Source organism: Equus caballus, chromosome 17 (assembly GCF_041296265.1).
Source record: "Equus caballus isolate H_3958 breed thoroughbred chromosome 17, TB-T2T, whole genome shotgun sequence".
Taxonomy (NCBI): Eukaryota; Metazoa; Chordata; class Mammalia; order Perissodactyla; family Equidae; genus Equus; species Equus caballus.
This window is the reverse complement of record NC_091700.1, coordinates 28,887,515-28,914,905: the sequence shown is the minus strand read 5'-3', so window position 1 is coordinate 28,914,905 and position 27,391 is coordinate 28,887,515. Positions and strand designations below refer to the sequence as shown.

At 38.7% G+C, this 27,391-nt stretch overlaps 2 protein-coding genes across 12 annotated transcripts in view; one reads left to right on the top strand and one right to left on the bottom strand.

The window, feature by feature from the left end:
- FRY (FRY microtubule binding protein) overlaps positions 1 to 27,391 on the bottom strand; it is a 404,013-nt gene that overhangs the window by 3,733 nt on the left and 372,889 nt on the right. For 5 of the 8 annotated variants that reach the window (XM_070239478.1, XM_070239479.1, XM_005601128.4 and 2 more), the window contains 10 exons: positions 25,396 to 25,596; positions 24,431 to 24,592; positions 21,394 to 21,560; positions 19,933 to 20,122; positions 15,423 to 15,572; positions 14,170 to 14,268; positions 12,247 to 12,330; positions 6,000 to 6,017; positions 4,070 to 4,180; positions 585 to 787 (listed from right to left, as the gene is read on the bottom strand). In XM_070239478.1, coding sequence (XP_070095579.1) covers positions 585 to 787; positions 4,070 to 4,180; positions 6,000 to 6,017; positions 12,247 to 12,330; positions 14,170 to 14,268; positions 15,423 to 15,572; positions 19,933 to 20,122; positions 21,394 to 21,560; positions 24,431 to 24,592; positions 25,396 to 25,596 — 1,385 coding nt within the window. The remainder of the gene's footprint in view (positions 1 to 584; positions 788 to 4,069; positions 4,181 to 5,999; positions 6,018 to 12,246; positions 12,331 to 14,169; positions 14,269 to 15,422; positions 15,573 to 19,932; positions 20,123 to 21,393; positions 21,561 to 24,430; positions 24,593 to 25,395; positions 25,597 to 27,391) is intronic. The other 3 variants (XM_070239480.1, XM_070239475.1, XM_001493889.7) reach the window with 1 other exon arrangement.
- The window catches only part of ZAR1L (zygote arrest 1 like), a 103,959-nt gene that overhangs the window by 17,365 nt on the left and 59,203 nt on the right, over positions 1 to 27,391 (top strand). Inside the window, exons 4-5 of one of the 4 annotated variants that reach the window (XM_023621935.2) lie at positions 1,680 to 1,789; positions 10,809 to 12,452. The exons of 2 other annotated variants lie outside the window; for them this stretch is intronic. In XM_023621935.2, the coding sequence (XP_023477703.1) occupies positions 1,680 to 1,772 (93 nt within the window). In that variant the 3' untranslated portion in view covers positions 1,773 to 1,789; positions 10,809 to 12,452. Of the gene's footprint in view, positions 1 to 1,679; positions 1,790 to 10,808; positions 12,453 to 27,391 lie in introns of those variants that run through there. One more of the 4 variants, XM_023621932.2, reaches the window with a different exon arrangement.

Here is a 27,391-nt window from a genome sequence, read left to right as displayed (position 1 = left end):
GAGATTATGAGTCTTAGTCTTATACTAACAATTACTTTTTTTTTTTAAACCCAGCTTTATTGAGATATAACTCACATAGAGTTTATCCACCTAAAGTACACAATTCCGTGGCTTTTAGTATATTCAGAATTGTCCAAACATCACCATAATAACTTTTAGAATACTGAATATTATTGGTTTTGTAAAAATAAAGTATAAAAATATCACAGTGGAATCTGATAATTTTAACACATTTATCTTATTTGCTATAGCATTCTGGTTCCAATGATTGTGAATATACTATCAAAATGTAGTGAGGAAAAAACCAAAAAGGATACATTCAAATAATAGTTTTCAAATTGTGTTGGGGTATACTCTGAAGTGTTTCAACATTTTTAGGGATGACACATGACCAGAACCAACATCAATACTTTAGACTATAAATTCTGAAATCTGATGCTTCTGGCCCGGTAACAGTAAAAATCTGAGGAGGCCGTGCATAAAATATCTAGATGTTGCCATTGTAGTGATTTAGTCCGCAGCCACAACAAAGTAACAATTAGGCGTGCATTTCCTTTACCCATCTCTGAAAGAAATAGAGTTACCTGCATTCCCTGATTTGCCGTAAAGCCTTGCCAAGTTCATTGTTCTTCAAGCACTCCAGCATGGACTGGATGGCTGCTTCGGTGGACGTGAAGGTTGGTTCCGACCACGCACCCTCTATATAGAGAGGGTCAGCTGCAATGGCTGCGGTGGCCTCCTTCAGGTTTTTCTTTAAGTCACTCAGTTCCCTGGACATATTTAGCAGCTGTTTAAAAAAATTTTTTTTTTTTACTGTATTTAGTTGCAGACTGGATTTTACATCCAAAAGGAAAAAAACTTGATTATATGGGTCTGGTTAAGCACAAACTTACTATCTTGGTAAAACAGGACAAATGGAAACAGTACTACATGGTATGTGTAGGGGGCTGTGGGGTTGTATGCATTGAATAACTATCAACAGCTGGGATGCTCTCCTTATCTAAAAACTTAAGACCTCCTTTACAGTGTTTTCTATTTAGGTAGAAGGGCGGATGCAGACGTAAAACGCACAAGAGAACAGACTTGGAAGTTGGGTAGATCTGGGTTCAAATGCCAGTTCTGCAGTGTACTGTGTTGCCATTGTCAAGCAAATAGACTTTAATGTATCTGTTTTCTTATTTGTGGGACTGAAGATATTACTCACTTCGCAGGGTTATTTTGAAGATAAAATGAGACAATGTGTATAAAATGCTTAGTACAGTTTGGCATGTAAGTACTCAACAAATACAATCATGAACACGGACCCTGTTTGAAAAATAAGCTTTCTTACTATTTCAATGCCATAGGAAAAGATTAAAGACATACTTTTAAGGAAGAGGAGGAAAAATCTCAAAGTAATGTTAGTATTCATATTACAGAGGTAAAAGATATTTTCCTTCAAAATGATTGGAACCAAACGATCCAGGTGGTTAAAAAATAAATCAGAAGATAGAACCTATGTCACCTCTTAGTGCACCCAAAATGTACTATGAGAGACAACTGTTTTGCAACTTGATTTCAAGAGCAGTTTTAAAAAACTGACTTGAATTTAAAGGGTTTTTGTGATGCAAGTCAACAATGCCCGTTTCCTTTGGAAAGTTGGTTTACCCAACGTCTTCACCTTTCTTCGTCATTCCCAGCTTGCTCAAGCTGTGCTACAGAACCAAAGCCCTCCAGGACTAGTTGTCTTCACACGGATGCCGGTTGAATACAACCACCTACTCCAGAACTAGATTTAAAACGTACTGAGGTAATCCTTTTAAATAAGATATTAGAGTATCTTTTGTATATAATTTTTAAGTTTGAAAGTGAATTTCTCTTTAATTATTTTAAATTTAGGTAAGTTTTAAATCTTGTGTGTATAGTATTTAAAACTTACCTAGATTTAAAATATTAAGGAGAAATTCACTGTTTTAAATTATATATATATAATATACACATACACGTACGTATATAATACACACACGGTATGTAACATAACTTACTCTAAAGTGAAACTTGAATTGCTTTTTTAATATGGAAAATGATGTATGAGTTGCATTTGCATGTCTTCCATTTTTTGAGCAAAGATGGACCCCTGTTAATACTTGTCAGAAGAGTAAGAAGAGTAAAGTTTATCTTGACAGCATTGCAAATAACAGGATCAACTGTCTTCCTTACATCTGCTGCCAATCCTCCTCTTTTCACTGAGGAAGACTGACCCTAAGCTAACATCCGTGCCCGTTTTCCTCTACTTTATATGTGGGACGCCTGCCACAGCATGGCTTGCCAAGTGGTGCCATGTTCATACCCGGGATTGGAACCGGCAAATCCCGGGCTGCTGAAGCGGAACATGCGAGCTTCACCACTGCACCACCAGGCCGACCCCCAACTGTCTTCTTTTTTATCTGATAATTTGTAATTCTATAGAGGAAAACTGGTTTGTGAAGAGCTCTTCATAAACGAAGATGTCTGACTCATGCCTTCCTTGAAATTGGCATTTGAAAGTATACTTAAAAATTATACAGTTGTTTTCCTTTTTTCCAAACTGAGGGATAAATATGGTAACGTGGTTGTCATTCGCTGTCTCCTCCTCCTCTGCCCCTCATCAGACGTCAGGTTTCAGGGCTCCATCCTCACCCTACTGCTTGCAGTGGGATCGTTTATGGACTCCTGGCTGTTCAATGACCACCACATCTGCGCCTTCAGTCCAGACCCTCTCCCCTGACCTCAGATCCTCACATTTAACCTCCTGCAAGATGTCGTTACAGCTGGGCATGGTCTAGTAGGCAAGACTCAGTCATTGACTAGTAGGCAGAAGGCTTGACCGTTTGGATGTGCAGTTGCCTCAGTCCTCCTCTTACAGCCCTGTCTCAGCTGTGGCATCGCTGGTCACCAACTTCATCTAAGATGGAACCTGAGCATTGTCCTCGAGACTCCCTCTCCTTCACTTGCCCACCCAATGGGTTTCACTGACCTTTTGTCCTAAGTATCTCTCACATTTACTCCCTCTTCTCCGTACCTGGCACTTCTGTCCTAGGTCAAACGCGCATCTCTCATCTGAGCTGTTTCAGCAGCCTCATAACTGGTTTCTCTGTCTCCAGTCTAGTTGTAATCAAATCCACCCTCCACATCCCTGCCATAAAAATCTAACTCACATAATCCCAGGAGCAGCATCTTCCAAGATGTCCCCCTTACTACCTCTTCTGCCTGATTGCGTTGCTCCCTTTTGGTTTGCATTTTATATCCTAGCAATACTAAATTGCTGGTACTTGTAGTTTCCTTCTCTTTCTTACCACCATGTTTATGCCCATGCTGTTTCTTCTTATTGGAAACTCTGCTCCTTAGCCCTGACTTCATGTCTCTAATTCCAGCTCATCCTTCAAGAATCAGCTCAGGTGTGATTTCCTCTAGAAAACTTTCCTATTTCAACCGCCTGGCCTCCAGATGAACGAGGCATTCATCCTTCATGCTTCCGTAATATCCAGGGCACAGCAACATTATTTCATTTACTACATTTCAGTAAAATTTTTTCACTGATCGAAAAATTTTGGCTCACTCAGAAGTAGTATGTTTAAGGTATTTTATCTTTTACATTTAAAAATATTAATGCATCTGATGGTAAAGCAGGGTAGGGACGCTGAAGAAAATCAAATCATATAGAGATTTCTTACCTCAGTGTAAGGGCAAGTTTGAAAAGATAAAGAAGGAAAACTATAACACAAGGAACGTTTTCAAATAAGGATGCCCAGACATAGAGCCAGGATCAGGGTGGAGCGAGTTAGGCCCCTGGGCATAGCATTTAGGGAGGTACTCACTCTCAGGGTCATCCTTAAATCGTGTGCCTAAGCACATCACTTGCGTCATTCTAGTCTTGGCATTGCCAGTGAGCACAGAAATAAATACAAGATGCTATTATTTAAGACTTGTGCTTGAGCAAAATAATGATGTGGGAACAGAATCACTTGAACAGTTATAAACTGGTGGGGGCGGGGAGGAAAGGAGTGACTTTTGTGGCAGGACTTGGGGATGGGGAGGTGTGTGGGCTCACCTCTGGCATGGAGCTGACTTCGTGCACCTGGCCGATGAGCTTACAGTAGGACTGAAAAAGAAGCAGCAGCTGGAAGTGGAGCTTATATAATCTCTGACACAGTTCCAATTGCTAAAGAGAGAATTTGCACGGGAAGAAATAGTTATTAAGGATTATTCTTGTATAACAAGTGAAATCTTGATGGAGACAAGCACATTTTTTAAAATCAAGGAAACACAACTAGCTGTTATCATTCCAAATAAAGCAGAGCAACAAAATCCAGTCACTAAAGATAAGTGAGAAATTCACAGTATAATATAGAATAAAATCACTCCTGGAAGAATGACTAATTAGAGAGGAGTAGTAGCTATGAATGGACTTAGTAAACTGCCAAATTTCCATTTTCCAGTTAAATATCTACAAATTAGAACTGTGGTTGTCTTAATTTTTATATGCTATAAATTGTTTTTAAAAACAATTTCTTTATATTAAAAGTATATTTGAAAGGCAAGACAGGAAGTCATTCTGGATGTTAAATTTATAAATTAGGCAGACACCTGGGAGATTACTCCACATGACAATTCTGGCTGCCCTGAGGTGCAGACACTCATCCTAAAGTCTGTGTAAACAGAGCAGCCACATGATCCTCCAAGGTGCTGTATCACTTTTGCCGACGACGCTTCTACTCAGTGTTCAGTAAATATTTGCTGAATTAGAGGAAAAGGGGCCAAAAGTGCTTACGAAAAAAAGAAATTATGAAAACATTCAAAACTTTCTGTGGGAAGAACATTAAAAAGTAGTCATACAAAATGGCCCTTGAGCCCTCTAGATACCTCTGGAATTTAAAATATTTTCATTATATGGCTTATGTATACTATGAGGGAAAAATAAACCATGACAAATTCCATCACCAATGGTCACACTACTCTCTGAGCTGTGTCTGCTTATAATGGCCTCTAAACTTTGCCCGTGGTATTCCAAGAATGGGTTAGCTCTTAGGTAGTGGAAGGGAGTCTGTGAAAGGAAAGGAACAGTCTTCACTAGATAGAATTTCATGGCTCAGCAGTCACCAGTGGGTTAAATATGTGGCTTAAACTAAACACTTCACTGTTCAGTTTTCAAATGTGATTAAGTAAGGATAAACGGGGCCTTTCTTTTACTAATGGACTACAAAGATCTCAACTCAGAATTGAGAGCTTCTGAGGTGACTTAAAATTGTTCCCCCAAATCAGATTCAAGAGAGAAATGAGCAGAATTTAAACTTAGGTTTCAGGAAGAATATTCTATTAATAGTATTATTAACAGATTTTTGATCCTAATTTTTAAAAAAGTTATGAAAGGTGATGCTAAGACTATGCTGAATGAAGTCTTCCTTCTCCTCTCATCCTTTCCCTGGCCCTTAGGGAAAGGCCCAGTTAGATTTATTTGCTCTCTCAATGCTGGTAACCAGCCTAAGTTTAAAGAAATAGCTACACTCACTAGTTAACCCAAATCAGATCTTCGGCTGTTTTACTAAAACATTTTATTTTATGATCATTTAAACTTTTCCTTATGGAAACTTTTAAAAATCTGGTATAAAAGATAACTGCCAGAGACTCAAGGATAAAGTATTGTTTAAAAACATAATGTTACCTTCACAATTTAGGTTGAAACCTAGCTATGAAAACTCTGACTTTCCTCACTGTCAGATAATGGTAGTTATTACTCAAAATATTCTACCAAAAGTATGAGAGTTCATAGCAACATAGGTTTCTACTGTGGGACAAAAGCAGCCCAGATGCTACTAATAAACTGCATGTCTCAGTCTACCAAAAAAAAAAAAAAAAAAAAAAAAAATACAATGAAACAAAAAGGGAAAACATGCTAAGAGATATAATAGTAACAGTAAAAATAAGATTTGTTATGGGTCCATGCCTAAATGGACAAAGAGTATGAAAGAAAGTTAACTTACTGCAAGAGATTCCATTTGCTACACAGCAAGCATGGCACAGGAAACAAAGGAAAGGAAAGAAAGTACAGGGTCAGTGTAATGCATGCAACAGAAAGCACGGCCCTCTTCCAAGAGCAGAACCATCAGCAGTATTAGCATTGCTTGCCCAAACTTGATAAATGGTTGCAAGTGTTGTACCCATTCAACATGCACAGCAGTCCAGTTAAAAACAAGCTCTAATGGGAAACATTGAAAAATACAATTTATAATCTTTTAGATTCTCTGATTAGTTGCTTTAGGTTTTTGTCAGTCTTGGAGACCAGAAGTCAAAACTTTTATTGCTTGAAGATTTTAGTGTTTAAATGTGAATAATATGCGAACATAGTAAAACTGTGAGGAGACCAACTGAGTAATTACATTATTGCTAAATGTTAGTTATGGCAGAGTCTTTAATATGTTAGGCTTCATTTCTACTAAACTATTACTATCCAGTTAACAGAACAGAATTAACAATCATAAGTGGCGTTTATTTTAGAGTTAGATTGCCTTCCACATTGAGAATATTTTATAGAGCTGCTAGATATTGTCATTTCAAAGGGCTAAATAGTTTCTGTATACTTCCAAACAATTGTGAGATATGACAAGTAATTTTTTTTTCTCAGCCAATTTTTAGAAGTAATCTAAAAGTGATGGTTAGTCTTGAATAATATAAATTTGTAACTGGGCCATGTTCAACCATGGCTACCATTTTTTGGTGTCACCATTTCATAACCATACAATTGGTGTAAGGAAAGTGTGGCTATGTGGAGAGAGAGAACCACAACCTGACAGAATATTGAAACAGAAATCAATTTGGCCATTCCTAATTATGGGTCAGTGTATCTGGTTATTGATTTTCAAAATATTTAAGGACGTATCTAACTCATTTTCTAGTCCTTGACAACAAACAACCCTTCTATTAAAGCCCTTTCCAAAAAATCTCTGGGTTATCATCAGTTTAATGTAGTGTACTTAAGGTACATAAGGTACAGTGCATAAAAAAATAAAACTATCACATTATTTCTTAATGTCTTCAAATATAAAGCATCACCACTACCAGCCCCCACCCCTAACCCTGCCCCTGTCCTCCAAGGGTCTCTTCTTGCCTCACTTTTTACTAATATCATGTGGGTTTGGCACATTGATGATTACTGTATTATGTTTATTGAGTGGTTTTTTTGGGGCTGGCCATGAATATCTTTCAAAGCTTTGAAAGATAAATACCTTTAAGCCTGTGATATAGATTACACAACCCAAGATATGCACTATTTTCAAGAAAACTTTATGCCTAGAAGTTTTTATAACCAAACCTTATGTACTGAAATGCAGTGTCACACCAGAAAGGAGCACAGGGCCAGTCTTAAGTCTCTCTATACAGAATTTCCACCATGAAGACTTTTTAGAAAATGTGAAATGTGATTGAAATATTTAGTATGCACTTTAGCATGTAACTGCTTCTACCATGGAATTTACTTTTCAGAAGCATGGAATGAAGCAAGTGCTAAGTAAATTACATGGTCTTGTGTGAAGAAAACTGCTATCTTTCTACTGTTTTCCAAAACAAGGTTGTAATCCAAGGAGGTCATCAAATCAGTTAAAGCAAAATCTTCTCTGTTCAATAAAGGCAAATGAGACTTTTTGACTCCAGCTTGGTGCTAAGGAATTTCATTGTCAATGAATTCCTCCCACTCAGCTCTCAGGGCATAAAATTGTGTTTCTTGGGAGATGGCCAACTTGACACACACCAGTTCTCGGTGTCCTTCTTAAACTCTCCTTTTTCGGTAGGTTAATCCAAGCTGCCTTGATATTTATTATCTCAGAATCTTTTCCAGGACCACAGGCTGGGACCTCGTTTGTACTTAGAGCTCCAAAAACACAGTGAAAAATGCCTTTCTAGGGGGCCATTTTATGGAAAATGTTAAAACTTTTTTCCCTACTATGCTAATGTTTTTTCTATATCCAGCCTTTAAAAATAATCCCTTTGGACATCTTTATAGACTCATCTATGTTTGGGTGACTTAAAGTTCTTTTGAAAATGTTATGGGAATGTCACTGTTTTATTGGGTCACAAGAATTTTCCTCAAGCCCTGTTCCTGCACTCCTAGTATGGGTTGATTTATAAATTGGATTTAGAGGTATGTTTTCTCCAAATGAGAAAAAAGGATCAAGAAACTAAGATGTTAAGAACCGATCATAGACAGGGTAGCTTAAAAGCCCAGAATAATCTAATTCTTGTTCATTAACAGTAGCATAGCCATTCTTTTTTCTCTGTATTCTGCTCTGAAATGAGTTCTTTGCTTATGACATAGCCAGTAGGTATAAATCTGAGAAATTTTCAACACAAGATGAGCCACAGTATACTATATTAGCTATTGTTTTTATCATGTTTAATCTCTGAAAGTCACTGGTTTAAGCTAAATGGGATAGAATTAGATAATGTAGCCTCATGTGAAGCTTCCCTACTCAATGATACATAGATGCATGTAATCTCCTAAGCAGGTATGAACAAGATGTACTCACCTGTTGCTAATATCCCTTGGGTCTGGCGCATTGATAACTATTGTATTACGTTTGTTGATTTGTTTTTTTGGACCTTGGCCATGAATATCTTTCAAAGCTTTGAAAGATAAATACCTTTAAGCCTATGATACAGCTTACACAGCCTGAGGTGTTGTCTATTTTCAAGGAAACTTTAACTTCAGGAGACATTTCTTTAGTCAATATAGAAAAGAGGATTTCTTATGGAAGACTGATTTACTATATCTGAAGGATGATGTTGAATGGATTGTAATTTAACTGGAGATCTGTCTTGTCTTGCTCAACATTTAACTTGTTCAATTTGTATAAGAATAGAGGTTTCAGGTTTCTCATTCATGGATTATGCAGGGTTAGGAAATACGTAACTGAGAGGGTTAGTGTCCAAAAAGACCCTAATAGTTGGAATGATGAATAAGATAAAATGTAGTAGGGCTAAATGTAAATTATTGGACTTGAGTCCAATGAGTCAAATGTTCAAGTAGTGCTCATAAAGATTTGTAGAATTATGAGTGTGTCAACTAAAATCACTTAGAACAAATGAGATGATTTTAGGTATAAAATCATCTCCAGCTTTCCCAGGGCCAGCTCTGCAGAACTGGGGACATTTTCCGAGACCTGATTTTCCGTTAACTTAAACTACCTTGTAGTGGCCACTCCAGAACGAATTCCACAGGAGATGGAGAGGTCAGTGGAAACCAAAACCCTCAATTAGAAGTGCTGATTCTGAGTCGTGAAGAGATTTCTCTCTCTTGATAGGCGGGGACTGAGAAAACACTGGAAAAGCAGTGTCTCCAAATGAGTCAGACACACACAACTCAGAATCCTTGTTTTATGTTCTATTGAGTGTATGCCATGCCTTATTCTAGGAGAATTGGTACTGTAATCACCAAGAAGCCTAAATCACTTACTAATCATGCCTGTCTTTTAAAAAAAGCCTTCCCTCAAAAATACTTCCCAAGTATTCGAAGCACTTTTCTTAGAAACACCATTTGTTTTATTGTTTTGTACATGCATTGAGACTGCTCCTCCAACACACTGCTCAGTGAGCAAGTTCAGTAGATAGGTGCTTGGATCTTAAATACAGAGAGACATTTCTCACATAGGCAAAGAATAACACTCCCGTTTTTCTTGAAACATACAGCCCTCTCTATCTAGCTTTCACTTCCTTATTTTGGGGCTTAGGTACAGAGACACATTTTTCTATTATAAGAGAAGCAACAGGGGCTGGCCCCGTGGCCAAGTAGTTAAGTTTGTGTGCTCTGCTTTAGTGGCCTGGGGTTTTGCCAGTTCGGATCCTGGGCTCGGACATGGCATCGCTCCTCAGACCATGCTGAGGTGGTGTCCCACACAGCACAACCAGAGGAACTCACAACTAGAACATACAAGTATGTACTGGGGGGCTTTTGGGGAGAAGAAGGAAGGAAAAAAAAAAAAAGGAAGATTGGCACCTGAGCTAACATCTGTTGCCAATCAAAAAAAAAAAAAGGAAAAAAGAAAAACAACAGTCCAAGCATCGTAATGATTGGCACCTTGCTCTTGCCTTCAGTCTTAGGAACTCAGTGTGCAGTGAGGACGATAGAGAGCAGCCCTTAGGGGCGGCCGACATTCAGCTCTAGGTCATAGTTGCCACTTAGGAAGGCAGGCCCAGAGTTGCTAGCTCTTTTTCAGAGACATCAGACATCCTGTTTTGAGTGTATGTGTGAACAATTTTAATTTTTAAATGTTGGGTCAATTAAAAAAATACTATACAAGCTTAATAAAACATGTCTGTGAATTGGTTACAGCTTACAAGCCACCAGTGTGTAACCTTTCTTCACTAATTTGATGTCATACAACTTCATGTTGAAAACAGAAGAAAAAATAAATATTCAACACCCAGCAAAGAGTTATATTCTCTTCCACAAACAATTCCACAGCAATTTCTCACTTACGTCACGTGTTAAGAATGAGGAGAAATCAGCTACTGGCAAAGACCAGAGCAGACTGGGTAGGGCTTGGGGGTGGGAAGACTTCACATGCTTGTTGGTGCCCCGTCCTCATCTCTGGCAGACTGATATCTCTAACTACTCAAGAATTAACTTTGCTAGGTTTAGTAAGGTAAGTTCTAATCCTTTCATAAAGTACATACTTCTCTGAAATAGAATACATGTGTAATAATTATTGGCATGTTAACTTTGCAATTTACATCCAGACATAGATTCTTCAAGTTATAAGTTCACTTCCTATCCTCTGTTCTCTTGTCCCCATGCAAAGGATGCCCAGAATAACTGGCAACATCAAACTATTCCAGAAGACAGAGAACCTGATTTTAAAAAAAAGAGTTGGAGAGAATCACTTGAGGATAAGCAGTGTTCTGAGGTCAAACATTTGTTGAGTTTTGCTTTGGGACAGAAGCCAAATGGTAGCTCTAATCAGCAAAATATTATCTCCACCAACTCTGGACATAAGATCAGTATTTAAGTGGAGTGACACCATCATTTCTCCTCAAGGCCCACCTTGAAGATGACTTCGCATCCTCTGAAGAGTGCACAATCTGAAATGCTTTTCCAGTAGTGATGATGTAATTCCAAGGTAATACCTTCTGCACCTAGATCAGGCAGCAGCCTCCTGTCTTCCCTAATCCACTCTTGCCTGTTTCCATAGTAGAGTGGGAGAACCATCATCTAATCATACCCACCTGTTAACACTTTTCCATTGCGTGCCATTGCTGCTAAGATAAACACTCAAGTTTGGCAGGGTCTGGCTTCTGCTAGCTTGTCTAGACTCTTCTCAAATTTTTCTCTATGTCACTTTACGCCTCTCTCTTGAGCTCTCTTCAGTTCTTGCAAAGGTCTAGGTTCCCTCCTGCCTCGGGGCCTTTACACAGGCTCTCTACCCACTCCTCTTCACTCAGCTAACTCGACCTCATGTTTGACATCTTCGCTCAGATGACACTTCCACGGAGAAGCCTTTCCCAGAACCAGCCTCCGCATATGATCAGGTTCTCTTGCTATCTTCTTTCATAGCTTACTCTTCTTTCCTTTCCTTCCTGGCACTTAGAGCAGTTTATACCTGTATGGTTTTTTGATCAATGTCTGTCTCCCTGACAAGATCAGATGCTCCCCGAGGGCAGAGGCCCGTCTGTGGTTCACTGTTGTGTCCACCATATGGGCACACAGGAGGCACTCAGTACGTAACTGCAGAATGAATGATTTTAATCTGTGCAACTCTTCTGCCTGATTTCCTGTACAATGTGGCATACATTTACAAGCCAGCTGGTCTGAGGTGTGTACTTAAAGCAATTGTAAATGAGGAAAAAAATAATCTGTTTTAGAGCAATTGCTGAAAGATCAATAAAGACTTTCTTCATTGAAGGAACTAAGTGGTTCAGTGAAGAATTAATGAAATTTGGTTTTATATTCTGAATGAAGAACAGATTTATTAGGAAATGATTAGTATAGTTAGTGTCCAGCAGAAAGGTTATTTTTATACCTCTACTTTTCCAAAAAGAAGAAAACCCCCCCAAATCCCATCAACACACAGTCATGCTTGGCTTGAACGTCATTCCATCTTACTCTATTGGTGTCATGTGAATGTATGGGATGACTCATTCTGCCTCTTCCTTTCTTAAGTTCCATGCTTCTTGGATGGATCAAAACCAACACACAATGTCAGAGCACAGAAAAGATAAATTCTAACAGGCTTTTATTACCTTTTCTTCTGAGTCCCCCGGTTGACAGGTAATTACTCCATCTCTTGATCCTCCTGCAAATGTTGCCTTACAATTTGCAAGCCACTGTTGTCAGAAAGAGATACAGACGTAGGTGTAAATTCAGTGATGTCCTGAGAACATTTTTATCATCACTTCTTAGGGAAAATCAATTAAGTTTCTCAACACAATAAAATAAAATTTTGCTATAATGACTTTTTGAAAATCATTTTTTTGGTTAAAGATTAACAATTTGAAATTAAAATATCTGTTTATATGGGTTCAATGATGGTTACTGGAAAATATAATTTCAACATTGTGATATATCATCCCAAAGAATGGTTTCACCTGACTATCCCTAATTTATGTGTAAATTAAAACAAATTCATATATGCTTAGAAAGCTTTCATATGACTGAGGTTAGGAGATAGGACCAGCACTTCCTTGTGGACTGGGTGACTCTGGACAATGCAAGCTGACTCATGGCACACCTACCTCTCTGTTAGGTAGAGGTGGCTTCTATGGGGCAGGTCTACTTCACTGTAAGAAAGGCTATTATAAAAATAGCTCAGCTTTAGAGATTCTGCCAGTCTTAAGGATCTGGGATAGTAACTAATACAGATGTGAAAAGGAACCTTTGGGCAGAAAACAATAAGCACTGAAGAACTAAAATTCACACCTGACATTGAAAGACTGGTTCGTTTGCCAACGAAAATGAAAGGATTACTTTTATTAGCTCACGACTGAGAACCTGGAAAACAGTGATAGGGAAAGAGCGACAGAAATAGAAGACAAAGAGAATTGTTAAAGTAGAATGTTAGGACTCTTGTCCTAGGACAGGTCATGAGAAGATCAATAGCAGTAAACAAAACACCAGTAACTTCACAATGAATGTCTTCTATGTATCAGGCACTGTGCTGGGCAGTTTACGTATGTTATTTCTATTTTAAAGGCAACATTGTGTTGTTTGAGAGCATGGACCTTTGAATCCCACAGACCTGGGTTTCAATACCATTCTTTACCTTCTTGCTAATGGGGATAATAATAGCAACTCCCAGGGTAGTTCTGAGCATTAAATGATTTAATTTAAGAGATTTAACTCTTATCAGCTTGTTGGACACATAGAAAGGACTCAGGAAATGAAAGCTGCTATGCCTATTATAATCGTTATATCCTTCAAACAATTTTGCAAATTACTATTATTAATGTCTTATAGATGAGTCTGAGATGAGAGAAGGTAAATAATTTATTCAAGGTCACTAACCCTTAAGTAACTGAGCTGCGATTTGAACCCAAGTCTGTCTGACTTCAAAATCCTCTTTCTCTAGTGCCTGGCACATTATAGGAAGTGCTCCAAAGATACTGCACACATATTTGTTGGATATCAAGGGGTTTGCGTGGATGGTGTCTGGATCACTTCTGTCTCGAATATTTTACAGTCTAGAACTTTGAAGAAAGAAAAAAGTAAAGAGCAGGAACTGAGGCCAAGAGAAGCTGTGGGGACAGGGAGAAACAGCTACCAAGAGTGGTTAAGAGGAGAGAGGTGAAATCCATCTCAACTAGTTTGGGGTGAGGCTGACACTGGAAGGAAGTAATTAATAACTTTAAGTCTCCAAGAAAAGAAAAGTTAGAACATTGATAAAGTGACATATCAAGCAGATACACACTTTTCTCAGTTTCTTAGTAGGGAAATTATGAGGCTAAAAATGAAAGCTGAAAAATTTCTCTTTGTAGATGTCATTTTTATATAGTCCATACAGTTGACAATTAAATTGGAATTAAAATCTCTTGAAGAATAGATGAAGTCTGTCTTCTACTTGCAAAAGAGCCCCTCTTAGGTTATTCACAACATGTCCCAGGAGCTCACAGTGTTTGGGTTCATTCAGTTTTAACTGAACATATATGCACAGAAACACGAAAGCTTACTGAGAGAGTGGCCTCTTTTCTGTTGTTGTAGGTATCCAAATATTCTTGCAGTTCCAAAACACTGAACTTGAGCTTGTCCAGAAGTCCACAAGAAAGGAGCTAAAGATAGGAAAATAATTTGTATTAAAACAACTAGAGAGATACCAAGACAAAGGCATGGCTACACAAATAGAGAAGTATATTTAGAACTAGTGTAAAGTAGAGAGCAATGGCATCCATTTAAATAAGCTGTGAAATTTGTAATTTTGCTCCACTCTCAGCTGCAATTGCCATCGAATACTAGTTTGCTAATCCAAATATCCTATAAAAACATTCATGTTTTCCCATATCAGTATAGACAGACAAATCTTAAGTAGCCCATAGGAGCCCACATAAAGATATATCCATTTTATGCATAAACTCTAGTATCTTCATCTAGTAAGACTCCAAGCAGTGTGGAGACAGATCTCCAAATAGATTTTCAAACTGACTTTGTATTTAATCTGTACTTTAAATCACTTAAGATAGAATGATTTCTTGTACTGTATTCATTGCTGCAAGTCATTCAACTATCAATCAAGTTCTTAGAAAGACTGGCTCTTCAGAAGCCTTTAAAATCAAAGCACATCCTCATTGGTTCTGAACCTTGGTATGAGATGAGATGCCTATCTGTGATATGCATGGGGGATGTAAAGAAAGGCAACACACACCTCTGCCCTCAAAGAGCTCTCCTGAGTCTTGCAGGGTTAGAGTTATATTCATAAAGTCAGGACTCAGCGGTCAGCCAGAGACTGTTTTAGTCATCCTTTAAAGTCATCATTTGCAGTTTGGGCTGGATGAATCTATCCAGAGGGCAATCAGTCTCTATTTGAGACTTGGGAGTGGGGAAAGTGATGACATGTTGCCCCTGGAGACCCATCTGGCTGGCCAACCTGGCATGGCGGGGACTGGCCAGGTCAGCTCTGGGTGGTTAGCTCACCATATTCACAGCTGTCAAAGTCAGAGTCATTGAAGAGAGGTGCCAAGGACACGGAGGGAGCACAGAGGTGGATTTTTCTCCTGATTCTCTGAAATGACTTTGCTTGGCCTGGGCTGGCAATGTACTGTCATTACAGTGCAGACTCAGGCCTTTAGGAGTCATATCACAACACAGCGCTGCTTGCAAACACTGAAACTGTCTTTAAAACAAACCACAACACAAAGAAGCTTCCCTGAAGTTCCACAGCAGAAGCTGGGCAGGGCACTCGCCAGCACGGCAGGACTGGGATACTCACGGTCTCGGCATCCACGAAAAGTGTTGGGCATTCAGAGCAGGAGGTGAGCATCTGGGAAGAGCTGACAAACTTGGATCCGATTCCCCGGAGGTTATCTCCAAGGTAACTGGCTGCATCACAGGTTAGGAAGCAGAACCTTTTCTGAATATTCTGCAAGGCAAAATAATTACATTTGTAAAGGCCAAGTTTTAACTTATGTGCTAGAACAACTATTTTTAAAATCTTTATAAAAATATCAAATGAACATGGGTGTTCGGTGTAGGGGGGAATAGGGAGCAGAGTGAATGTTTGTGTTAAGTCAACTAAATAATCCCCCAGTGTGGACAAAGTTTCTTCCTAAAATGTCATTTCCCAATGTGTGGATGCTCATATAATCTTTCAAATAAATGTTGCTTTTCTTTTTGCTGATGGCCAGTGCCAGTCAGCAGCTTGAGTCCTCTTAGCTTGTTTTTCAGATCCATGAGAAGTTACTGAGATTACTTCAATGCAGGCGAGACAAAATGGTCACAAGATATAACTCCGTTCTATTTCCCAAGATCAGAACTCCAGAGACAAGGCACTGAAATAGTGCCATTTGAGCCTTTGAAGGATGAGCATAGATGCTACATGGGCCCTAATAACATCTCCCTCTGAGAGCATGTCTGAGCAGGTGTCTTTAACTCTGTCTTACAGCTTTGCATACATCAAGTCATTAACTCTTACAACCAGGTGAAGAGACTGAGGTTAAGAGAGGTTAAATAACTCACTTAAGGTCATGCAGCTAGTAAGTGATAGAGTAAGGGTGAGCCCGACTCCAAAGTTTACATTCCTTCCGTAAGTCTGTAATGCTTCCTAAAAGTTACTATTCCTCCTGTACTGCCTGAGGGAAAAAAAGACACTTAGGAAGAATCTGATTCCCTGTGCCTGTGTCAGTACCAAAATAGGAACATTTTTAGCCCTAAACTTCCAACACACAAAGAAGAAAAAGTACAAAATATTTAACCGAAAAATAATTCCAGTCCTAGGTAGTGGCTTTCCCGAAAGAGATGGTATACCCTTTGAGTTGTAGAGCCTACTCTGCGAGAAATCCTCTCTGCCTGTTACGAGGAAGTTAGCATGTCCCCAAAACAACAGCAGGCTTTTGCTGATTGATGTATCTTTACGGTGTTGTTAGTTTTATGTGCAGCTAAGTGAAATACCAAAAAAACCCAAAAACCAAAACCCCAAAACCCGACAGAATGTTAGAGCTGAAAGGAATAGGAAAGGCCATGTCCACCATGACTCAGCTAGTTGAGTGGCAGAGCTGGGATTAGGATTCAGGTCCTCCAAATAGTTTGGGGTTCTTCCCATCTTACCTAAGGATAAGGTCAGATCTAGGTTGACTTTTTATTATCCTGAGAAGCCAGATCTGTCAGGGAACTTTAGAGCCACATATAAAAGCAGGTGATATTTAGGAGATATAAATTCAGTTTTGTGCTCACTTGACTTCCATATAAACGTGCCATATAATTTGGTGGCACTGTGTGATACAATGACGATATTCCAACACAGGGGCAGCAAGGAGGAAATATAATGACTGAAACACTTGGAAAGATGTCTACAGGGGACCAACAGAAACCATTTCCTTGTTTTTAAAACCAAATTATTTTTGCAATTACCTCCTCTCTGCTCACTCCAAAATGCAACCAAATACAGGGAAACGTGGTATTCAGACTCACAGGAAAATGTTGGAAAATAGTAAACAGACATGACAAGAGATTAATAGACTGCATGTCTGAAATGTATTTCATTTCCAGCATATTTTATCAATACCTATTTTGCTACTAGTATTTCTCTCAATCATATAGCATTTGATGGTAGTTTAGAAAGTTCTTATGGCTAAATGTAATATTAAAAACTGAAATAGGTACATATTAATATTATTATTGCAAATAAGCTCCAAAGGGATTGATTTAATACCATTGCTGATGAAAAATTCCAAATCCAAATGTGCTCTCCAGGGCCCAGCTCATGTTACAACCTAATTGGTCCACTGGCAATAAGTCAGAGCTGTACATTTAAGATTTCCATTGGAAAAAGAAAGATTTCCATCCATTCTTCATACATGTACTGAGCACCTATTGTGTGTTAGCAACTGTGCCAGCTGCTGGGGAATCCAAGTGAGACACCATTACCTGCCCTCTCCAGGGGAGATCAACACCTGGACTAGCAATTCTAATAGAATGTGAAAAGCATAACAGATGCCAACTACCATGTTTCGGGATCCCAGGGAACCGAGGAAGGGAGAAGGAAGTAAAGGAGGCTTCATTCACTGAAGTGACATCCAGTCAGGGATTTGCACGTAATTGGGGGTATGGTCGAGGGACAAGAGGAGATTCTAGCAAAGGGAGAAGTATTGCTCAGAACCATAAAATTGAGCATGAATAGTCTAGCAACTATAAGAAGCAAAAATTGTGACAACAGCCAAACTTAAATATGTATTATTAATCATTACTTTAAAATAGACTTCAGAACAATATAAATAATAAACTATTATATAGTTTATATATATAAATAATAAACTATTGCTTCTGAATCCTTAATAATTAAATTTACCTCACGTGGTAGTGTATTTCTGGAATTCTTATCTTTCAGCAAACAGTTGTTTTCTGTCTTAAGCCTAACAGCCTCTCCAGCCCCCAGTTAGTCCCAGACACAACCTTAAGTTTGTCCATTCAACTTTCCAAAATGTTTCATTCACTAAAAGTAAATTGAAAAACTTGAGAGAGCAGCACAAATTATACTCAAAGTGAGAAACTGTAGCTATTACTACTATTGGTATATAATTCTCCAAAAACGGGTCATAAGAAGGGCTTCCAGGCTCAAAAACAGAGTTTACTTCTATATTAACTAAAGTATAGCTTTCTGAATTTGAAATTATTTAAGGCAGATGATCCCAGGTTTTCATTTTGCAATTTTTATATAATTCCTGATTTTCCTGCCTTTCCCTTCTGCCATGGCCCTTCTTGAAGGTGATTACAGGTCCCCATCCCTCAGTCCAAGCAAGTTATTGTCCCTCTCATGAAACACTCTGTTGAGAACTCAACCTCTCAAAAGTTTAACAGAGTTCTAACTTGTCTGTCTATTCATTCCTCCAACATTTGAGTCTTTTCAAAGTTGGAACAACATAGTTCCTTTGTATTTTTTCCTTGTATTTTCAGTGGCTGATTTGTGAGTTATTAAAAGTAAAGTTTAGAAAAATACTGAAGGAAAAGCATTTTCATTATAGGAAAATAGGAACTTGAAAGAAAGTAAAAAGAAAAAAATAAAAGACACCCATAATCTCATCACCTGGAGAAAACTACAATGAAATGCTAGTGTATAATCTTCACTATTTTCTAGGCATTAAAAAAATAAACAAAGGAGCAGTATTCTACATACTGGTTTTTTCCCAACTGATTTTCTCTTAAACTACATGGTAACCACGTTTCCATGTCAGTAAATCCCCCTATAACCTCGTCTTCATAGCTGAGTATTAATCCCAGCATTGCTATTTTCCCAGTCAATTTCTGCTTCAAACAGCACACAGAGCTGTTAACTCCAATGATGTTTGAAGACCTTCAGAGTTTCTTCATAACAAGGCATGGTTCTCTCTTCTTTTGCTGCCTCCCACCCCTGCCGATCAATTGATGAAATTTGGAGAGTAAAAGTTCAGAGCAAGACACATAGAGGAACTGCCAGGAATCTGTACAACCAACAGACAGACAGGCATAGAAATAAACTTTCAACCACCGATCAGAAGTTGAGCTCCCTCTATCTCTTTAGTTCAGTAGATGTTCTAAGTGTTTTGGGGGTAACAAGTGACGCTACATAGAGCTGTGTATGCAAGATGCCACAGGTGCCTGGCTGAGGGGTTGAAATCCAGCCTGCACTCAGCTGGCCACATATAGTACTGCAACCCTCTGGAGGAAGGGATGTTTGTTTCCAAATTGCACAAAGACACTGTGTGGACTAGCGGGGCTGTGGTTCACACAGGAGAAGCAAAGAATGACGTTTCATTTGTTCAGAAGCAACTAAGGGGAGTAAGCAAGTCTTCATAGCTACGGCTGGCATGTTTAAGGAATTCACAGGGGGAAGAAAGATAAAAGACAAGGACAGGAAACGCACAAATAAAAAATTAAAAAAAGAGATACAAGAGCGGTCTAAGACGAAAGAAGAGATGGAGGACAGGCCTGGCAGAAGATACCACTTAATGGTCCTGATGCCATGGTCACGTAGGATTGATGACATCATTTAAGGCCAGAAGGGCAGAAGTGAACAGTACATCATGGCAACCTAAATCATTTGAGGGCAGCATCTTCACAGTACCAGTTTGAGAAGGTTGAACAGATTAAGGATGAATGGAAGAAAGGATAAAGTCAGAGAACATTGAGGGATGTTTGGGGGAGAAAATAGTATAAACCCAGAACTAAATAACCACCCCTTCTTAGATTAGAAGCTAGCTGGCTCCCGTAAGAGACTAAGTCCTCTGAGCTTCTAGTGAGCACCGCACCTTAAACAAGGAGGAGAACACATGAAATGTATACACAGCACAGGAGCCATCTGAGTCGCACATGAGCTGGTTGATGTGGCTGCGCCAGGCTTCCTCGGCATCGTCACAGGCCGTGGGCTGAAATGCAGCGAGGATGGCCGAGAAGAAGGGCGAGGGAGGGGGAGAGACTCCCCTGTCACCTTCTCCAAAGCTGGAAAAAATGAAAAGGACTCTGTCAAGAAGTGATGTCCTTCTCGTCCTTTACCGGGTTGTAAGGTTCTAACCCTGAGTCAGCCTCCTCAGGTGGCCCGTTCTGCCCACTCCTCCCTTGGAGCTTGCTTAGGGAGCTTGGCTTTCATTCAGAGGTCTCTGGGATTCTTTTTTGATTCTAGAAAATAGAATCCAAATCAAAATAGAATCAAAATTTCACCTCTTGAATTTCTGCGATTCCTCCAATTCTGATTTCCTTTATAGAGACTCGGTACCTCTCAGCCTTCAGCAGTTGTCTCTTACTTTCCTCACTGGCCATTCCTCAGACACAGTATTAGTTTCTATGCTTTCACACTTTCATTTTTCAATATGAAAAATTATAACATAAATTTTCAGTCTTTTAACTCTTCCTTTGTGGAGGGAGAGTATAAATGAGTGCATGTGCATAAATGCCCAGAAGAAAAAGGTGGAGGGAGGAAAGGAAATGAAAGAAGAGAAATGCAGGGTGAGAGAGAGCGGAAGGAGGAAAGGAGAGAGAATGAACAAAAAGTGAAAAGTCAAGTTCTTCTCTGGGGATTACCTGAAGCTGTTTCTTTGATGGATGGATGCTGGTCCCCATAACAGAAGGCCTTTGTCTATCTAGCCTTATCAGGAGCTTTTACTTAGTTCTTATTTTCAGCCTTCAGAAGAGTGATTTTAGGATTCTGACTTTCTCCTCCTGTAGTAAATCTGTAGCATTATTACTTATGATTTATTCTAGATGCTGCATGAGTGCTTTTATCTATTCCTTTTTATATTTTTTCCTGTTCGTATTCTCTAACTATGTCTCACTAGTCTCAGAAATATCAGCCAATAGGCTGAAAGCCACCACTTAAGAAAGAGTAGGTATTTAGTTTATAAAGAACTTCTTGTTCTGGTCTTTTAACTCAAAATAAAAAGAACTCCTCATTTCCAAGCCTTGCCAATCTTGCTTATCTTCAAAGCTTACAAGTCCTGGACCATGTCCCCAGCCCCCTCTTTGGCTTTTATCTTACTCTATGGCTTTATGAGTTCCTACGTGAGTACCCTTTTGGGTTCCATGTAAGGCCCTATGCTGGGGTTGGATGATCCCAACCTACTGAGAGCCCTCGGAGCTACATGTCAGTTTGGATGCCTTCATTAGGAAGTCCCCTTCCAACAGTGCAAGTGTGACATATAACTTGAGTTAGAGTGAACGCGATACAGTGTGCCATATACGTTCGCACCACTCATTTCCACCAAGGGCTCCTTTACCTTGCAAGAGTAAACTGGTCCAGTGCTCGATTGCCTTTTTCTTCTGCCTCAGTCATATCCAAGCTAAAGCTATCACTGCATTCGAAAGTTGCTGGGAGTTCATTGATGGAACTAGAAAGATCATCCTCATGCACGGTGGTGTCCTCCTCTTCCTGGGCAGCTTCAGCCTGGAAGAATAAAAAGAGGAAAGAATCCCCCCAATATGTGAGAATATATAGAGGGAAATCTGTTCAACTAAAGGACAAATAGACAAATCGTGAGAGTGATAGAAATTGAAGGTATTTGTTTTCTAGCTACAATATAGTCAGTTTCTATCACTGGACTCAGGAATTCTCTGAAGTACTGTTCATTCTTTATCTTCTTTTCAATCTTTGCACAATAGTTCCCAAAGAGGCTCTCAATAGATTACCATATTTGATCCACGCTTATGGGATATAAGTGCTAAACTTGGAAAGGACCATTGAGACCACCTGGTCTAACCTTCCATTTTATACACGAGGAAATGGATGCTCCACGTGGGAAAGGGATATCAAGGAGATAATCAGAGCTGGACCTGGGACTAGAAACACACCACCTCTGGATTCAGACTTTCTCCATTGTACAACCCCGGCCTTCTAAATCAAGCCTGTCCAGATTCTATATTGAAGAGAATATAGTTATATAGAATCCCTTAGCTATGGAAACTAGAATTTAGAATCATCAGTGACTGGCATAGTAGATGCTCAAGAAATATCTGCAGTGTGCTTGAATGATCCATAGTTATCTCCTATGTCTACCATGTTGATAGGCCTTTCCATACTGAAAATCCTCTAAGATGCACTTACACATATGTTTTACACTTGGGAATATCCTTTAAAGATAACAGATATGAGAGGCTGCTCTCACGTTGCTATAAAATGTAGAAGAAGCAGTGAAACGAAAGGGCTCTGGGGCAGCAGATCTGGGATCAGTGAGGGGCAGGAAAGAGACATAGTGAGTAAAATGGAAAAAGAGGCTGGGCTTGAACTTGGGCCAGGGGAAAATCAGCTGGAGAACTGATTGTTCTTTATGAGAGGAAGGAAGGCAGCTGGATTACAGACCAGAAGAGGAGAGGAAGAAACTACACATACTTGTTTCAGTGAGTCATTTTCTTAAAACAAAAACAAAATCAAGGCAAAATAGAAATATATATGAATTAGAGTGTTATCATGGGTTGACATCTGGCCACTCAGTTAGTAGTATTTTGAATCAAGGATTAATAAGGAAATTAACAGGAATGTTTAAACTTATGTCAGGGGAACAGGATATCTCACATCTTTAAAGGATTGCTTGTAAATACTGAATTTCAGAGACTTATCCGTATCTGCTTCTTCCTGCTTTTTAAAACTACAGTGGTACAATGAGACTGGCCACTGACGACTGGTCTGGGTTATTAGTGTACATAAATGTCATCTGTTAGGGGAGGGCTGAGTTCTTAGAAAAATATCTTTCATTTTCTCTTTCTAACATCACGAATATATCAAACTTTGCAGAAACCCAGCTCATGTGAAAAACAGAAATAGCTTTTCAGAAATTAGACTCAATCTTTCCTTGATAGAATTAGATGATTTCTGTGTGAGTCCACAAAAATATTACTACTTAGGCAATGCTTTCTACGAGAAATCTGTATAATTTAGCATTGAAAATAGAACAATTGAGAAAATGACTATTCTGAGAAGGATCAAATGCTAATGACTTCACATTTATTTTGTGATGTCCTTTCCATGAAATTTAATTTCTTAATCTTAGGATTCTGGCATCTTAATCTCAGATGAGGTTCCTCTCTGGACCTTTTTGGGCTAAAAAAGGACTCTGATAATTCTTAAGAATCCTGATCAGACTTCCTTTGCAATGGGGCAATCTTAGAAATGTTCTTTAAGCTTCAAGCTTTTTAGGTGATTGCAATTTGATTGGTTGCTCTTGGTTTAAAGTCCACAGATTTGCCTAGAGCTCAGACCTGTTGTCAGTGCACTGTAAAAGAATACAGAATAGGTAGTAGTGTATTTTTTTCCATTAGAAGAAGTATCAGAATATTTTACACATTTTTTTCTATTTTATTTTCCCTTTCAAGCTAACACTATCATAACCAAACTCAGCATAGACAAAACTTTATCCTAACTGCAGTAGGTTATTTGGGAATTTCTAATATAAGAAAATAAAATTCTATACCGATGGGCATATATGTGGGCATATAAGTGAACACAGTGCAGGAGTGAATAGTTTAATAGATAGGGTATTTATGGAAATTTTGTTAAAATAAACTTCAAGTGAAATATGTATTGTTAGATTTTTTTTTTAAGCTTACCTTTTAAATAAGAAAATTGCACAACCAGAGGCACTCACAACTAGAATATACAACTATGTACTGGGAGGCTTTGGGGAGAAGAAAAAAAACGAGAAGATTGGCAACAGTTGTTAGCTCAGGTGCCAATCTTTAAAAAAAAGAAAAAGAAAATTGTATCCATTACTTATTTTTCTCCTCAGTCTGGCTAGGACAGTTCTGTGCAAATCTGGCATAACATGCTGATTGACACTGAAAATTTCAATAGTATGCTAAAAGGCGAGAATCGAATCAATGCACAAATTGTATAATTGATTCCTACATAGGAAAAAATTTCCCCAGATACATGCACACACCCACACCTCACTTAGCATATTGTTTTATAAAAGTCAGGACAAAGAACAGTAGTTTCCCAGTCACAGCGATCTCAGAATACACCAATTTGTTTTACCATTAATCAGCAGTGTTCATGCTGTATGGAAAATGCAAAATGGTTCATTTAAAAAGTACCTCAAATCAAATTTCTTTCAACCAACAAGAAGATGGCTGCTGAAGTTTGTGAGGATAAAACAACTTCAAAACACAGGCTCGGGTGCACAAACTCCATTATTTCAAAAAAGTAAGAAAGAAAAAGACAAAGATAGTCCCTCCACTTATAAATCCCCTAAGATTTCTCAGAAAATTGGAAGTACTTTTTCTTGAGGAAAACTGTGATCATAATTGCCAAAATCTCTTTACCTTTGAACCCTCAGAAATCTGAAGATTATTCATATCAGGCAAAGCAGAGTCAAAGCTAGCCATTCTGGTGTTAAAGGAATGAGGATCAGCAGGGGTCATGTCGCAGGCTGCAGTGAGCGATTCCATGGGGTTAGTCTCCTCAGAAGGGGAGAGAGTCATGATCTGTTGAGAAAGCAAAGGAGATAAAACATAGCATGAAGTTTCTTTAAAAGCTCTATTTATTCTTTTTTTTTTAAAGATTGGCACCTGAGCTAACATATATTGCCAATCTTCTTTTTTTTCTTCTTCTTCTTCTCCCCAAAGTCCCCCGGTACATAGTGGTATATTTTAAGTTGTGGATCCTTCTAGTTGTGGCATGTGGGACACTTCCTCAGCATGGCCTGACGAGCGGTGCCATGTCTGCGCCCAGGATCTGAACCGGCTAAACCCTGGGCTGCCAAAGTGGAGTGCAAGAACTTAACCACACAGCCACGGGGCCAGCCCCGAAAAAAAAGCGCTATTTATTCTTTACATAAGAGTACAAACCATTGTATGAGCTAGTTGTTGGTCGACAGGTAGCGTTTAAGGTACATATTTCACTGTTAATAGAACTTAAACATAGCAGCTGGCAATCTGGTATTACAGCACAGCATTCTACAACACGAATACCCATATTTTCAGAAAACCACATCAAAATTGTCTGTTATAGTTCCTAAAACTTTGGATTTCTGAGGAAGTTATTTGGGGAAAATCTAGGCCTTAACAGATTTGATGGCACTCAGGGCTCATAACAAATCCCCAGCATTTGTTTCCATTTGCAACCTACAGAGAAGAGGCCAGTTAGAATAAGTTAGACACCACCTGACACTTCAGATTTGAGTTTAGCAGCTGTGGAAAGTTTCTTTAGCTGCAACTGGAAACTGCATGACTGCTTTAATTACAAAAATAAGTCTCCCAATTCCTACAGAGAGCAAGTTCCTACTTACTAGGTCAGAGTGCTCCAGGATCTGGCTGGCTGTGAGGTCTTCCTCTTCGGAGGATTCATCGGAATCCTCATGGTTCATTTTATTGAGGCTGGGAGAACTTCCTGAAAGCTGGCGCTCCTCCAGAAGCTGCATATCGCACTTGTCCAGACTATCCAGAGAACGCCTGCGCACTCCCCAGTTGAAATTGTCCATACTCTCACCCTGAAATCACACCATCAGCTGTTTTTTTAATGCCCAAATCTTCCTGCACTTACACCTTCACACATTCAATTAGTCATAGCTTAGAAATAAATATTTTCAATATAAACTCTCAAGCCCTCATGTGCTTTGGTACCAAACATTTTGTTTATATGATGTGAAAAGTAGTAAAAGCATACTATTTTCACTTAAATGCATATTAAATCATAGGTCGAAGTGATTACACACTTTTCTTTGGCATGGTGGGTCATATTTTGTTTTTTAAAAGTTGATTTTGGTAAACTATATAAATGATCTGGGTTTCCAAAAATCCGTAAGCAAGAGATCATTAATATTAAAACCACTTCAGAAGAGGTCCCCGCTCCCCCCTTGTTTAGTACTGTTCTCAGAAGGAGAAAAAAAGTAGGAGCTATGCTTGTAGCACATTCCACATCCTCTGGGTATTAAGTAGAAGAGCATTAGGTAAACATTCCAGCCTGTTTCTGCCACAGCGGTTTCCACAGATAAAATGCAGAGTTAAAGACCATCAGAGAGCAGCTGGGCAAGGCCTGCCGGATCATGCACTATGCAGAGGCCAGAGCAGCACGGCTTAACTTTTGCTTTAGGCTCATCTTTAAATTACTGTCCCAGCGTAGAAAATAGTTACTTTCCTGGACCTGAAATGATTGACTTGGTACCAAGCACTATTCCTGGCAGGAACATTTTAATTTACTGAGAACTGGGCTAAGTGGCAATATAAGTGTTAAAGAAAGCTTTTAGTTGCATCTCAGATTTTCTCTATACACCATCTGATATTAAATGAGTTTATCCGACCAACATAAATTTTTTTCTAAAAATGAATTTGAGTTTTATTTTTCTCTCTATTAAGATAGGAATAAAGCAAGGGAAATATTACCCAGCCCACTGGTAAACAAATTTTAAGCTAAACAAATAGGTAATCTGAATAAAATCTAGCATAGAATACTTTCATTTATTAGACATTTGAAACACTGTCTGATGGTTCATTGAAATAAAATAACTTTTTCTGATGACAGTTCAGTTAATAGCATAATAATATAATATGAGAGATGCAAATTACTGTTAAAATTAGTGAGCATTAAATTTATTAATTTTCCTCTGGTTTAAGAGTCTATTTCTTCTGGCTTCTAATGAAACAAAACTGTCATTCTCAGATCTCTCATATAATAGATGCTTAACTTTGCCAAAGTCTGTTTTGGCTATTCATGGTAGAATGCAACAGGTAAGAATGCTAACCACATTCTGGATATGATATAGAAATTGTTATTATTATTCATCCACATTTATGATGTTTATGATTGTTTTTAGGCATGTTTGATTATAAAGAGAAAGCAGACTCAGAATATGATTTTCATTCTGTAGCTGTATCTGTTGTTTTGTCTGTATCTGTACTTTTTATTTGTATCTGCTATGATAAATTACCATCAAGTAATATCTTTCTTGATGGAAAAGGCTAATTTTTGTGCTGAGATTTTATAAGTTCATTTTTTTTCTTTTTGAGGAAGATTAGCCCTGAGCTAACATCTGCTACCCATGCTCCTCTCCTTTTTTTTTTTTTTTTTTTTGCCGAGGAAGACTGGCCCTGAGCTAACATCTGGGCCCATCTTCCTCTACTTTACATGTGGGACGCCTGCCACAGCATGGCTTGCCAAACGGTGCCATGTCCACACACAGGATCTGAACTGGCAAACCCCAGGCTGCCGAAGTGAATGTGTGAACTTAACTGCTGTGCCACTGGGCCAGCTCCATATGCTGAGATTTTAAAACAGCTATGGCAGTA